This window comes from Pyxicephalus adspersus, chromosome 5 (genome assembly GCF_032062135.1).
Source record: "Pyxicephalus adspersus chromosome 5, UCB_Pads_2.0, whole genome shotgun sequence".
NCBI classification, from domain to species: Eukaryota; Metazoa; Chordata; class Amphibia; order Anura; family Pyxicephalidae; genus Pyxicephalus; species Pyxicephalus adspersus.
In genome coordinates this window covers 14,046,770-14,062,445 of record NC_092862.1, presented here as the reverse complement: position 1 = coordinate 14,062,445, position 15,676 = coordinate 14,046,770, and the positions used below count along the sequence as shown (strand labels likewise).

Here is a 15,676-nt window from a genome sequence, read left to right as displayed (position 1 = left end):
TTCCCCATGTTATAAAGGTTGGTGTAAAACAATACTTCCCATGGATATTAGAGCTTTGCTCATTTTCTGCAGCTGAATGGAAAAGATAGAACATGGATGAACTCCATCCAGACAGATCTAAAAACCACAAAGAATGGAACAGGAGGACTAATGGCAAAAATGGTGCCCTTTGTCCTATTGGATAATTCCAAGACCATGCATTCCAAAAGACATAAACTGCCCGAATAAATCTAAAAATTGCTGACTGAATGTGTAACAATTTCAGCTCCTCAAGTTTTCATTCATACGGGGCCTTGCAAGGGCATGGTGGTCCTCCATTCCTACAACAGCATAAGGGAAACAGAAAATGTTAGGATTTCTATGGAACGAAAACACTGTAGTGGTCCTTTATGATGCACTGCAAAAATCTGAATACATCTTAACTTTACTAACCATTCCTAACTTCTTATGAGAAATAGCTCACTTGGTCAACAACTTAGGTGGAACCAAGTGACAGGAATCCATCTCCAGCTTATCTGCTCCTTTCACGACCCCACCCATTCTCCATGAGCATATCCCCAAGTAAACCTCCTCCATTTTTCTTACTTATTTCCCTATATCTCTTAAAGCAGATCTATCAGCAAAATAATTACTTTACATAAAGGGGTTTTTTTAAGCTCCTCTCTTTCTCGGATCAGCGATAAAGATAGAATGGGAGCACGGAGCCTCCCGGAAAACCTATGTCACGCATCCCAGGAGGCTTCTGGCTGCTCTTTCTGCAAATGCAAGTAAGGCTTTTTCCTACATGGGGGAAAAATGCTGATCTCACGCATGTGCAGAGCTCTCTTTTTGCCAATTTTTAGCCTGTGCAGTGCAAAATAAGGTGACGTCAGCAGAAGCTGGAAGACAAGGAACAAGATGGCAGCACCTGGCGCGAGACCCAATCCAGGAATGCCCTGGAGGGATGAAGGGATCTGTGGAAGTTTTTTTTTTTCTTCTTAGTTCCAAGCCTTTTTGTTAATGCCTTTTACAAAAAGTTGGCCTATTGTATTAGGTTCATTATATCCCAACCTTTTCCAAGTTCAGTTGTTTTTGTTCTTTTGTGACAAAAATTTCCCCCTTTACTTTCACTACAGTCAACATTGGCCTCTATTGACCCAGTCATCATCTCACTGCCATTCTACCGTCTGTCTACATATCAACAAAAGTCTTTGTTCACAGTTTTCATTCCCAGTACTTGCAAACTCCTTTGAATGTACTTACATTCTTGTATTATCGAAATAAGGAAAATATATTAAAAAAAAAAAAAAGACACAAATGAATACTACATCCATTTATATCTATTTTTTTAAAAGGTAGTGACAGCAACTACATTTTCCCCGATCCACTATACCAACTAGCCAAAGTTGGGAGATAAAGAAGCAGCACAAGGAGAAAGTTAGGTTAAAGGCTTAAGTTCTAACAAGAATTGTGGTCATAGGACAGAGTGGAATAACAATGATGAGCTCCTTAGTGTAAGGCTTCTCATTTTGTTGTCGACCGACAGGCTGGGGGAGGGACAGGATATAAATCAGCTCTGTCCAAATAACCTCTGAACTACAGAACCCCTTGCATTACGTTATTGCAATGAGAAGGGGAAATGTTCTTTAGTCATGTCCTAGGCTGACACTGCTGGCTTTCCCTAGTTACAGTACAGTCAGTGTTGTCACCCTAGAACTGAAATTTCCTATAAGACAGGACTGTACTGTGTTGAGAAATGAGCAGATGTAATTACTGAACAGACAGAAATACAATCCCTGGGTCTCAATTACAGAGAAAAAAACAGAATACGTGTAACGCCATCTAGTGAGAAATCAGGAAATAATATTTAGCAGAGAGTAGACATACTTTCCATAAAGGAAGCAAAACCTACCAGGACATCCTGGAAATGAAGCAGCCAAAGAACTGCTGGGCCAGAGCCTGAGCCAGACACCTTCTAGTCAGCGGGGTCTGGTCAATAATCATAGCGCTATGCAGGAGGTTTGTGCTAAGAAAAAAAAAAAGCCAAAAATAAGTTACATTTATTTCATAAATGGCGACAATATAAAAAATCAACAGCAAAAACTCTAAAAAGCCGAGGAGATCCCACTATGCAATATGCCACAGAATATGTCTATGTCTCTACAAAATAAAAATCTTGGGAGTGCAATGCACAAACATTGATTTAACTTTTTTTTGTAATATGTCAAAAAATCTTTTTCTTGAGTTCTTTGTAAGGACACAGGAAGTCTTAAAGCTTCAAGTTATACTGCAACTTACAGAAGGATTAATACCAAGAAAATAAATGTAAGCAATTAAGTCCAAAAGCACCCAGAATATCTTAAAGATGGGACATGGCCAGATGCATATAGGGTAAGGACCACTTCCCCGGGGACTATATGTATGTTCGTGTTGGTGAGATTATTGTCATAATTGGCAAGTACTTACAGCAAATTTGCTAACTATGGCACACACCTTTTTGTAAGCGCATTGCCATGACGACAGGTCCAAGAACGTGTCATCTTCACCCACTCTTCCAAGTCTATGGCAATCCTATTTTTCTATTTAGTCATTAGAAGGCCACTGATAATGTAACTTCTGCCCATGTGCCAGGGATACATTATCATCCAAATTTGTTCACGCATCTATAGAGCTCATGCATGCAGCATGCAGTGTAGGCAAAAAAAAACAAAAAGCACACAAGAGCCAGTGGGAATTTTTTTCTATTTTTTTTACTTTGCATGTATCCTCTGCCAAAATCCTCTACCACCAGTCAACTTTTTTGTATTTAGTTCCATTTTAGGCAGTTTAGAATCTGTGTATCTAAAAGCCTATGAAGGTTATGCCAATAAAACAGAATACAAAATCTTTTAAAGAGAGTTTGAGTGTGCTTATGGTCTGTTGATCAAAGTCACCAAGAACCTTAAAAATTTGGGCAGGAAATACCACATGACTAAAATAAAGGACCTTGTTACACTCAACAGAGCCAAGTGAACTGTAACAGTCAAAGTGGATAGGCAATGTACAGGTCACATACAGTGGGCCTGATATAATAAAGTTCTCCAAGACTGGAGTACATAGACTATCATAAGTGAACCTGGGTGATCCAGTAAACCTAGAATGGATCAGATACAGAAATAAAACATTGCCAACTAAAAACAAATGATTTGTAAGTTATTAATTCCAGGTTTGCCGGGTCCTCTGGATCTCCCCTGATGGTCTATCTCCAATCTTTGAGAGCTTTATTAAATCAGGCATGGAGTGTAGCACCATTAAGCAGGAAGTAAAGCCAGCAAATGCAAAAGACAAAAATGGCTGGCTTCATGCAGAGATATTATTACAAATCATACATAGTAGCTTTTTAATATTTATTGTTACATTGTACACTAATTGTTTATTCTGTTTGGTAATATTGAAATAAGATTTTCCTGTTTGTTTGCTAAGAATTTTTATTTTGTAACAGTCTAACTCCCTGTATGTTGTTCCAATTCCCCATGTGCAGCTAATTTTTTTGCCAGACACGCGGACCAATCAGACAGCTAGGAGGGATTATTAAGGGATATCTCCTGTACCTTTCTATAATAATGACCTGCCTAATCACGTATTCCTAAAAGTGGAGCTTTGGATCTGTTTTAAAGTGGAACACTTAGCTACCTGCAGAAAACAATTTGTATTTGTGGACAATAAAATAAGAATTATCTTCAAAAAAATGCTTTGGTATAAAGGAGGAAAATTACCTGGCTATATACTACTCCAGGAAATGTAACAGTTTTGTGCTTGTAACAACTCTTCTAGCAGTAGTGTGAGTTAATACTTGTACCAAATGCATATCAGAGAATAGATTTACAGATTGGTCAAACAGTTCTTAAGTATACGGCACCTAGAGGTAAAATAGCTTTGCGACTTAGCTTTTTTTATAATAGTTGGTACCTGTGGTAAAGGCAGGATTTTCTTGGGATAATGCAACTTATTTAAATAGGAATAAAACATTCTATTCAACTGAAAGATATTGTAACGTGAGGGATCCAAACTCTCTGCTAGTAGATCACTAATAAAGGAGCATGGAGGCTGACTGACTTTACCTGACATTGGAACCTGCCATTCACCAGATACCACAGGGACAATGCTCTGGCAGCTTTCCTTAGAGTTGAAGGGTTCTAATTAGCTCATTTAAATTATCCATAGCTACAAGTGTGGTTGATATGGTTAATTAAGAACGATATAGCTTTCACTTTTCAGATTCAGATAAGATTACATTACCCTGTATAAGTAATGATGTGTGCAAACAGGTTTTTACACATACCAGGAGTGTCATCTACAGGACTGATAAGGCATTGCCTGGCTTGCCAAAATCAGAAAAATGAAATGTGTTGTTTGAAATTAGATTTTCCTAACTGCCATTGTTTTTTTTTTTTCGTTTTGTTTTTTTTTTATTATTATTCTCATCTTTTGCTCTGATGTTTAAATGTTAATTTCACCATGTTTTATGTCTATTTATAAACTGCCTCTGTTTTTCTTATGTACTTTTGTATTAAAAAAAAACTGTAATAAAAATACATTATTTAAAAAAAAAAAGAAAAAAAAGAAATTAGTTTTTGTTTGTGCTTGGTCTAAAATAATTTTATTAATAGTCCTTTTTTGGAACATAACAGAAATCAAGCGTATTAGCTCCACTCCAAGGAGAAAAAAATATTAGGCTACAAAAATATCATGTGGGCTCTGTAGACACAAGGTAACATTAACAAAAAAAAATAAAATTGAAAACAAAAATCACAGGAAAAGGTCCTGGTTCATGAAAACCAGAACAGATTAGCAGGATCTGTGTCCCTTGAAAACGAAGAGGAACACTTTTTAGGGCTCTTTGGGAGACTTGTTGTTTCCAGAACACAAAGTATATGAAATATGGATACCAGTACGTGAGGTAGGGTATACGTGAAGTTCTTTAAACACCTACCTAAAGATACTCATAGATGCATAGGCAGTGACTTCCATGTAGGCTTCATCAACAAACACTGTCTTGAAGCAGGAATAGGGATAGCGACAGGTGAGGATCTCCTCGTAAAACTCAAACACCTCATGGAGGTAGGAAGTTGTGTGCTTTAGGAGAGGCAACAGCTGAGGCAGGCAAAAGTGAGTCACCTGATAAAAGAAAGACACAACATTTATGTCAATACTAAGACAACGTATGTTTTCCTATCTTGGTCAGAGCACAATCGTTTACTGAAAAGAATTTAAGATTTCCATTCAAGAAAATTTGCAATGAAGAATGGTACCAAAGCAAAAACTGAACGGCATAAACTGAGAGAATTTAGCACCCATAAGCATAGGTTTTGAGTAGTTGGCTCATTTGATTTTTCTATAATACCAATAGAAATGAAAATTCCAAACACTTTGATTTTCTCTTTCCAGTTACATTTTACATTTCCTCCTGCTGGGTGACCAAGTCAGATGTCTTGGAAGTTGATTTTGTCTTTTTACTTGTATTGCTGTACCATTACTATTTTGTTTATTTTGGTGGTATTCTGGTGTGATTTCTTCTTGCCTTTCATTCTTGACATTATACATATTCCTCAGTATATTTATATATATATTATATATATATTACTACAATACCAATCCAAAAAAAAATGGCATGAAACTGCAACTCAGAAACTTTTGATGGGAGTTCGTACGGTTTTACTCACAAGCTGCATATTAGGTCTAGAAAGCTGAAAAATAATATAGCTAGAAGCCAAAAAGCCAGGAAATTGCAGCTTCAAATTAAAGATATTATATTTAGGAAATAAATGCTGTGGCATTGTGGTAGCATACTGAAAGCCTATACCTAGATCACTATTTTGAATTAGATTGGATTTTTAATTTATCCTTTAAAATATTCCCTATTTTCATTCCTGAATTTATGGAAGTATTGATAAATAGAAATTAGAAAATCCTTTAGGTCCCATTCATACTATAGGGTCTGTTAAATATGTTCATGAATACAACTTTCATCTAGGATTTAGACACCTAATGTGGTTAGAAAATTGTGTGAATCATAGGTGAAATCTTGGGGAATCTTGTTTAAATACATTAAAACATTGAATTAATGCAACATAATAAGGCAACCTGTTAATAAATGGGATGAGGCATACTTTTTCTAACTAGGAGGTCTATGCATAAAGCAGTGAATTTGACATTCATTTGAAAATCTTCCAGGTCCATGTGTTTTAATGGCAGCGAGTGCTACTCCACCAAGGAATGTTTTAGAATATTCAAGACTCACTGCTTTACAAATAGTAGTCTAGATGAATTGCTTGCTACTGTAAAAGTGACTGGAGAACTATTCAAAATAAATAGCAGCAATTATTATGTTGTTCCTGTTTTCAAACAATGTATAGTAACATACATGTGTTTACCCTACGTTAACACAGTACAAATGTGAATGGGCTTTTTATGACTAACAGATAAAGTAAGTATACAGGTTTTAAAGTAAAACATAAATAATATACCAACAAATCACACTATAAAATAAGAAAAAGCAAATTCACACCTCATGCATATAAGGATCCACAAGAATCTCAAAAGGTCCAACAGCCAGGGAGATGTTAGGTGATGCGGTTGGAATGGCGAGGGTGTAGTGGAAGGTCTTCTTCCTCATGTCAGGGGTGTAAACGGTTTCTACAAGATCCCCATTGGATACGGCCACCATGGAGGCATCAACTGTGAACTCCAACTTCCATGTACATAGCTCTGAGTAGGAGTCCACACAGGGGAACCAAAACCTAATAGGAAGAGGACAGAATGGTCAGATACAGAAGTCTCAATGTAGCTGATTCTGGTACAAGGATTTTTTTTTTTTTCAAAGGGGGAAAAAAAAAAAAAAAAAAAAAAGGAATGGTAACATACGGTCAAACGTATGCAAATAGATGAACATCACATTTCTGCAAGCTCACTGGAAATTACATTCCAAAGTTATGGGCATTAGTATGAAGTCCCCTCTCCCCCTTTGTTTTACATATCGCAGTTGTACAGTTATCCTGGATAGCAAATCATGGGACTTCCAACTAAGGCATACAAATGACAATCAAATGACATTGCTTTTTGGGAAAAATGTGCATCAACATGACAAATCTTAGATTGTTTTTTTATGTTTGTTTTTGGTCAAATGTCCATGGTGGCTCACAAAACCTAGATTAATGAGGTGTTCCAGCTCATTAAACCCATAAAAAAGGACTTTTGAAGAAAACATAAGTATTGCAGTGAAAAGACTGAAGCTGTGTTTTAAAACTACTTTCTATTTCCATGTGTAGCCAGAGAAACTGACCACTGCTTACCTGGTGGAATTTTGGTATCCATAGGAAAAGACATGAGCCCCTCTCTCTGCCATACTGCCCTCCACATTGGGAACGACAAAATGAAGGCCACCTTTCGGCTGGTCCAGGGAGAATTCGATGTACACCTTCAGCACTTTTAACTCTGCAGCAACCATAAGAATTGCACAGTTAACAAAAAATAAAAGTAGTCAAAGACATAAAATACTTCATATTCATTAATCATATTTCATAATACCATCAACATGTTTCCACAGTTCTGATGGCACTTTGATGCAGAGTTCCCCATTTCCAGCATCTGGGTCGACTGCACTGACAGCTGCCGCATACGCATTTGAAAAATAATTTAGATTTCGTCTAAAATAAAAGAGAAACAAAATGAGATTTCGATAAGACAACCAATATATTTATTGCATTATATAAATATTTCAACATGTTTACCAGAGAAGATGAAAAGGACCTCTTAATGGAATGTATTTCCTAAATGCCTGTAACATTTGTAGTTTCTTTTATTCAGCATAAATCTTTTTACCAGCCCAGCAAATCCTGTAGCCCTCCTCTCACCCACTGCCCTTCTGCTAAATGCCTCACATTCTGTGCTGTAACCGGTTTCCTATGTGTTTGGGGACTAGCCGTCTCATCCGGGATGCAGGACCCTGGATAATGAGGTGCCAGATCCCCCACATGCGCAGATTTCTATGTGTACATGTTGCTCCTGGAATATAAAATGCAGTTATTTAAGGAGGAAGCATGGTGCACATTATATGTTACCCTTACCAAGAGATTTGAGAAAGGCGGAAGTAAGAGGGTACTGTGGAACCGCACAAAATTGAAGGTATCTGGGAATCATACATTTAAAAAAAAATATTGGTGCTTTAATATGGGAAGGGGGAGAAATAAAAGTTTATTTTTTTCTAAAAAGGCCACAATATACTAGTAACATCAAACCACAACCACAATATCAGCCACACACAATATAGTGGTAAGATAATTGCTTTCAGGACTCCAGCACTGCAAGAGCAAATAATATTTACCTATTACCACACAGACCCATATTATTGATAGATTTGTCTTTGAGGGTGAATGTGTGAAGTCTTTGTTTCTTTCTGAGCTAAAGCAAAATGCCTGTAGCTTTGGAATTTTGGTGTCCCCCCTTCCAATGTATGCAACATAACAATGCCGGCTCCTCTGCTTTTGTCCTGACGTGTAATCCAGTCACATTTATCACAGATATACCACTACTTTACAAAGAAAAGAGTTTCCTTATTCAAATCTACAGGATTCATTAACATTTTATGCAGTTCCACAATAATGTATTTACACCAGCTTTTTATTTATTTTTTTTTTTTTAATTCTAACCTCCAGGACATAAAAAAATGACTACATAACAGAATGGCAATTATCATTTAATGGTAGAGTACAACATACATAATTTCCTCAGTTACCTAGGCACCTATGTAAGCAATTACAATGCAACTTATTTTATATCTGCATTTGGTAACCTTTGCTCAACGAAAATAAAACCAAAATAAATTATGTAAAAAAAAAAAAAAAGAAAGAAAAGTTCTAAACAAAAAAGACAAGTTATTTTTACTTGAATCCTGGTGTTCTTTTGTGTATTTCTTCTAGATTTGTGAAGTAAAACACTGCCTCTGTTTAGAAGACTCCTGTAATAACGACTGATCATTGCCAATCTCTCTCCTTGTGCAAGCTGTCATAGATTGTAAGCTCTTGTGTCATTGTTTGCATCTGTCATTTGCAACCCCTATTTATTGTACAGCCCTGGGTAATAATTTGGAGCTTTATAAATACATTTTAATTATAATAAAAGGTTTGGTTTGATATCTGTCCCCTCCTGTAGTTTTCTGCAGGCAACCTGTAGCAGTAATAGGACCTGTAGGGTCACTTTCACAGCTGTATGTAACAGTGAACAGGCTATATACAGTACAGTGATAATGTCACTACTACTTTTACAAACTTATAAGTGGATTGACAATTCTTTGGGGCGTCTAAGGAATACACTGCAATGGTTCTGCCTGGAGTTCAACTTTAAATCTAATACATTTTCTAAGTAGCTGGCTCCCTACACAATTTATGGACATCAAAATCTTCCAATATCTTATAATTATGGAGAGTTAGTACACAGATAATTTAGGCACAAATACAGATTTAGTGTGCTGTTGCTTCTGGCAGGGAGACCTGGCCTTGGCACCATCACTCTACCCTCAATCCTTCTATAAAAGACTGGATTATTGATGGAAGTGTTTTGGTAAATTTGTTATGAAAGCATGGGGCTGTGTAAATCCAACAAACTGATTGCATTATGAATCACTTCCGAGGAAAATCTCACTCTCATTAAATGCCGTTTCAGTTTTTGGGTTTTTAAGAGAGACCAAACACATTTATGAAATAATCTAATTTATATTACCAAATGCAGAATCTGAGTTGAGTCTTCAAAATATTGCATTCTTTAAGTTGGCGATTGTCATTTATAATTAGGAATATATTAACCCCAAGTCACAAAGCAATTAGTGTCTCTACAAATGTTACAGAAGCGCTAGAGTTCTGTGCAAAGCTTTCCATGTATTTAACCCCTTCTACGTACAAATCCAACATTTAGGGAGGAGTGAGAGGTTTACATGTATAATAGTGATCTGTCTACTCTTGTAACATTAGTAAAACAGTTCATAAACGTCTATGTCGGCACCAATACACTCTGTGTCTATAGCACAACAATAGATAAAAAAACAGAGCAGACTTTCTCCTCCCTAGCAAAAGAATTCATCAATCAGAGTTCTCCATATGAAGTCTAAAAATACCTAAAAAAACTAAAAATAATAAAACATATGCAGTGTTTTTTTAGAATACATACATACTTCCCTATGTTTATACATTTAAAGATCCTGTATATACAGGAAGACTGGTTTATCTACCTGAAATGTTCTCTGCTACTAAGGCTTCATACACGCCAGATGATTCTCATCCAATAATTGCCTCAGGACTGATATGGGACGAGAATCTGACGCGTGTACGGTGCTCGCCCGACATCATTCATGAATCCACGTAGGACGAATGATCGTAATACAAGTGATGGGGGGAGAAAAAAGTGGGGTTCTCCTCCTCCTCTCTCCACAGAGCAGAATGACACTGTATATATACAGTGCTCGTTCATGCATCCTTCAGTCTTTTGTCATTAGAAAGAATCATAAAGGATCCTTTCCAACGACAAAAATCTAAATTGTGTACATAGTCCTAAGTCTTTCTGTAGGCTGACAACACACAGGATTACTGAAGACCGAGTGGTGTCAGCCGTGCCTTTTATATTTCGATTAATTATTTCACCACCCAGACTCATCTTTCTATCAGGGGTGAGATACAAAACTTTTAAAACAAAAACTTCCAGGCATACTAACAATAAATTCTCCCAGGCAGTATCCTTGCTTAACAATAAACTATATTACCCTTCCAGAACTAAAAGCACTGCTGTGACTTCTGGAAAATGCAGCAATACACATGTAAACGAATTTAGCCGATAAAATCGAATCGTAACGTTATGTTATATGTGTCAAAAAAATATTGAATTAACCACTTCCTGTGTTCTCTGCCCCATTGGTCGTTATAAATAAGCATTGCTCTCAGATCTTCTACTATATCATAGATTGTAAGCTCTTGGGGGCAGGGTCCTCTCCTCCTCCTGTGTGACTGTCTGTCTTTCATTTGCAACCCCTATTTAATGTACAGCGCTGCGTAATATGTTGGCGCTATATAAATACTGTTTAATAATAATTTTAGAGATATGCAGAGAAGGATGTATTCCGTAGTCCTGTTTTTAGGGTGAAAGTATTGCTATAACATAGATACAGTATGGACAGTGGGTGCAGTCACTGTAGAACACTAAGCTGTCAATTTATCAAACAGTGAATTTGGCATTCACTGAATGATTCCCTGGTGGATAATCTTTCAGCTCCATGCATTTCAACAGCAGCAACTGATTCTCCACCAGGGAATGTTTCAGTGAATGTCAGATTAATGTCGACCTTATTGTCAGAATCACCGAGTGAAAATAATAAAAAAAAAAAAACTTTCACAAAAGAAAACAAATGCAGCCACAATTAAAGGGTGGTGAACAGTAATATATTAAAATATATTATAGTATATAGTATAAATATATTACACTGAGCAGCAAAGCAAACAAACCAGGAGCAGGAAGAATTCAGATGATGAAGTCAGGACATGACAACACTTACTGTTTGGATTCATGATGACAGACTTCCAATGTGGGGTCATTGTATATGAACGCTGCTTCCAGCTCATTCACCTTCACTCTGTATATTCTGCATTGTTTACTATTCAGCTTGATCCTGTTCAGATTGGCCACAGTGGGGAATAGTGTTAACTCCACAAATCCCTACAGAAAGACACAAAGTTATAAACAAAATCAAAGTCAAACAATTTGTCATAGTCAATGTAGGTTTTGATAATAATATATAGTGATAATAATGTGAGCAGACCCCCACACACAACCTATCAGCTCAGGTAGAAATATAGTGATATAACATGGCCAAGGTGTGTGAGGTCAATGGACACAACAGAAATTGATGGAAGAATGCTAGCCAGGATTCAAATCATCATGGACAGGCATAATCATTTTTGGTATAAATGTGAGATACAGATAAATGTGTACATTTTTTACAAATGTTTAAACATGAGAAGATAAAATTATTAAAGTCCAGACTGGAGAGTAACTATGGATCCCCTCAAATTTAATATAAAAAGGTCCAGAAAGATTGTTCTTTGCAGGATCACCAGGTGAAAATAAATGTATAAAGCCAGGAAAAATAGAAAACTAATGCAGCCACCACATTTATTTTATTTTAACCTGTGATCGTGTCAGTAGCACATTTCTGTCCTGGGTGACAATGTTTAAACACTATACCGTATCTGTGTTACAAATGGTTTGACTTCCACCATAATATGGGGCCCCATTATAATAATTTTGCCCTCAGGAAACTTTTCTATACGTATCAGTTAATAATCAGAATTTCATTGTAACAACATACATAGAAAGGGATACTTACAATAACAGACTTCCTCTGGAAATTGATGTTGCTGATGCAGACTACCTGGTGAGTCGTATAAAAAGAAGGTAAACAGAATTACTCACAAATTACAGTGGTGTCTGTGCTGTGATTGTGAGAGGTACTTTTACAGGAAAATCCAAAAACTTTTTCCCAGCCTGTCTGTATATCTAAATCTAGTGTTTCTAAACCTTTTTAGCACCCTAAAAGAGAACCCTTGAAATAACTTTCAGATCTCAGGGAACCCAGTGAAGCTCACAGTATATTAGCATGGTGGCCACTTCTTACATTGCTGGCCATTGGGATAAATGTCACCATTACAGATAGCCAAAAAAATTATTGGTGTCACTGAAACTGACCTGAGAGGCATAAAATGTTAAAGGAACCCCCAGCAACCTCTGGTTGAGAAATACTGAATGATTTTTACACGCAGATTTATTAGCAGGCAGCCATTGTATGTGTTTTTCTATCATATGCTCAGATTGACCTGACCCAGCATATTACAAGTATAAGTAATCCAAAGCATTCTCATCACTTTAATTTATTGTGTTTTTGTTTACCTATATTTTAGGTAACTCTGAACTACTTTATATAATGTGCAATGTGATAATGACCTGGCCCTGCACACTATGCTGATTGATATATAGTATCAAAACCAAAATGTAATATATTATCATGGGTGCAGATATAAACTGTATGTTCGTGATTAGTGCTGGTCTGAAATGGAGATTACAAACTAAACAGTACCCAGGAGTGTATGTATGGCGCGTATACACAGTACACAGGTATGTATGTATAAAGAGAGTCTATAGAGACAGTACACAGGTATGTATGTATAAAGAGAGTCTATAGAGACAGTACACAGGTATGTATGTATAAAGAGAGTCTATAGAGACAGTACACAGGTATGTATAAAGAGAGTCTATAGAGACAGTACACAGGTATGTATGTATGTATGTATGTATGTATGTATGTATGTATGGCCTGTATAAACATTACATGGGAATGTATTATTATTATTAAACAGGATTTATATAGCGCCAACATATTACGCAGCGCTGTACATTAAATAGGGATTGTAAATGACAGACTAATACAGACAGTGATACAGGAGGAGAGGACCCTGCCCCGAAGAGCTTACAATCTAGTAGATGTATGAAATGTATGAAGAGAGTCTATAAAGACAGTACACAGGTATGTATGTATGTATGGCCTGCACACACAGTACACAGGTATGTATGTCGTGTTTACACAGTACAGGGGTATGTATGTATGCATGTATGTACGTACATACATACATACATACATACATACGAATGAAGAGTGTCTATAGAGACAGTAAACAGGTATATAAGTATGAAGGGAGTCTATAATATTAATATTATTACGTTTATTATTATTTTTTTTATAGCACCATCTAATTACACAGCACTGTACAAAGTCACTAGTCACATCACATCACACCTAATGTCCCTACCATAGTCAAATCTCTCTAATACAGTGTAAGGTCAATGTTAGGGGGGAAGCCAATTAACCTAATTGCATGTTTTGGAATGTGGGAGGAAACCAGAGTACCCGGAGGAAACCCAAGCAAACACAGGGGGAACCTGCAAACTCCATGCAGATAGTGTCCTGGCCGAGATTCAGAGAATAAGATCTAATGCTGCAAGAGGCCAAATGCAACCGCTGAGCCTCTATGTATGGCATATATACACAGTGCACAGGTATGTGTGTAGTCTTAGTTCAATTCATGTAGTTATATATGTATGAAGTTTTTACACAGTGTACATACATGTATGCATGAATAAAATCTATGAACATATCACATGCATAAATGGAGCATATATACACAAAACACAGATATGGATGTATGGGGTGTATATACAGAATACGGCTATGTACATAAATGTGGAGTCCTAATACATAGTATGTAGTGATGTACACACATGTATGTATAAATGGAGTGTAAATACAGAGTACACAGAATAAATATAAATATATATATAAAAGCAGAGTAGAAATTACAGAACACAGCAATGTATGTATGTATGATTGGAGTGTATAACATTAACATATGACTATGGTAGGGACATTAGATTGTGAGCCCCTTTGAAGGACAGCTGGTGAAATGACTATAGACTTTGTACAGCGCTGCCTAATACGTTGGCGCTTTATAAATACTGTGTAATAATAATATATACGCTGTACACATGTATGTAAACAAGGAATATTAATACACAGTACAGAGGTATGAATGTGGGAGTGCAGTGTACACACACAGTACATGTATGTAGTATGGTATGTATATGTATAGAGCGTATATACACAGTACACATGTATGAATATGTGTGGATATATATATATATATATATATATATATATATAGTATGTATGTATTTGTGGTGTGTATACACAGTACATAGATATGAATGGAGTGTCCCCATACACCCAATGTATGACAGAGGTATGCAGTGTACACAGGAATACTTATAATTTGTACGGCCGGGGGCTCTCGAAGCCTTTGTCTCCCTTTTTTCTATTCATGGTGATAGGCGGCCTCCCTCCTCCGCTCCGCGGCCTGGCCCCGTTGCTATGGTGACCAGGAACACTCAGCTCCCTCTCCCGCGTTCCTTCCCTGAACCGGCCATTAGCACCAACCTCAGCACTTCCGCTTCCCTGAGACGGAGATCTCGCGAGATATGTTTTTAACCTCAGCCGCCATCTTTGAATTGGGAAAACATTGTATTTCCCTATACAGATTGACAATCAATAATCCAGCCATTCAATTTTCCGGCATGAGTAGCCTGAGGAAGAAGCAGATTCCATTCGGGTGTAGTTATGTTAGTTGCCACTAGAGGGATACTAATATATTATAATTACAGGCAAATGTCACAGTAAATCCTGTAAATTCAAAAATCTGGAATTTTCGGAAATTCGGCATTCCTCAGGTTCAGGGGTTGCCGGATTTTTGAATGTGAACCTGTATATTATTGTAGTGTTCTATTAGATTAGGCGTCAGCAAACTTTTTTGGCTACTAGGCCATTTTAGGAGGTCAAGTAAGCACACTAGGCCAGACTTTCTCTCGAGTCCCACATTGATGGCTCTGGCCTCCACCAGGAACGCCCCTGAAGGGAATCCCTCTCCTCTGCAAATCATACGGAGGGGAGGGAAAGTCCCCGGTGGCGGAAGTATTAAAGCCGGCCGTGGTAAATAGGAAAGGGAGTCTTACAAGGAGGCTCTGGAGCCGTGGGTTGCCGACCCCTGCCACGGGATTAGGCCGGATCGACCAG

At 37.1% G+C, this 15,676-nt stretch overlaps 1 protein-coding gene across 1 annotated transcript in view; it reads right to left on the bottom strand.

Moving 5' to 3' along the window:
• TAF2 (TATA-box binding protein associated factor 2) overlaps positions 1–15,043 on the bottom strand; it is a 64,867-nt gene extending 49,824 nt beyond the window's left edge. The window contains exons 1-8 of the mRNA XM_072410690.1: positions 14,877–15,043; positions 12,386–12,440; positions 11,555–11,715; positions 7,546–7,664; positions 7,311–7,452; positions 6,527–6,758; positions 4,952–5,136; positions 1,892–2,005 (exon numbers count right to left, since the gene is read on the bottom strand). Coding sequence (XP_072266791.1) covers positions 1,892–2,005; positions 4,952–5,136; positions 6,527–6,758; positions 7,311–7,452; positions 7,546–7,664; positions 11,555–11,715; positions 12,386–12,440; positions 14,877–14,929 — 1,061 coding nt within the window. The 5' untranslated portion in view covers positions 14,930–15,043. The remainder of the gene's footprint in view (positions 1–1,891; positions 2,006–4,951; positions 5,137–6,526; positions 6,759–7,310; positions 7,453–7,545; positions 7,665–11,554; positions 11,716–12,385; positions 12,441–14,876) is intronic.
• Positions 15,044–15,676: the final 633 nt, after the last annotated feature.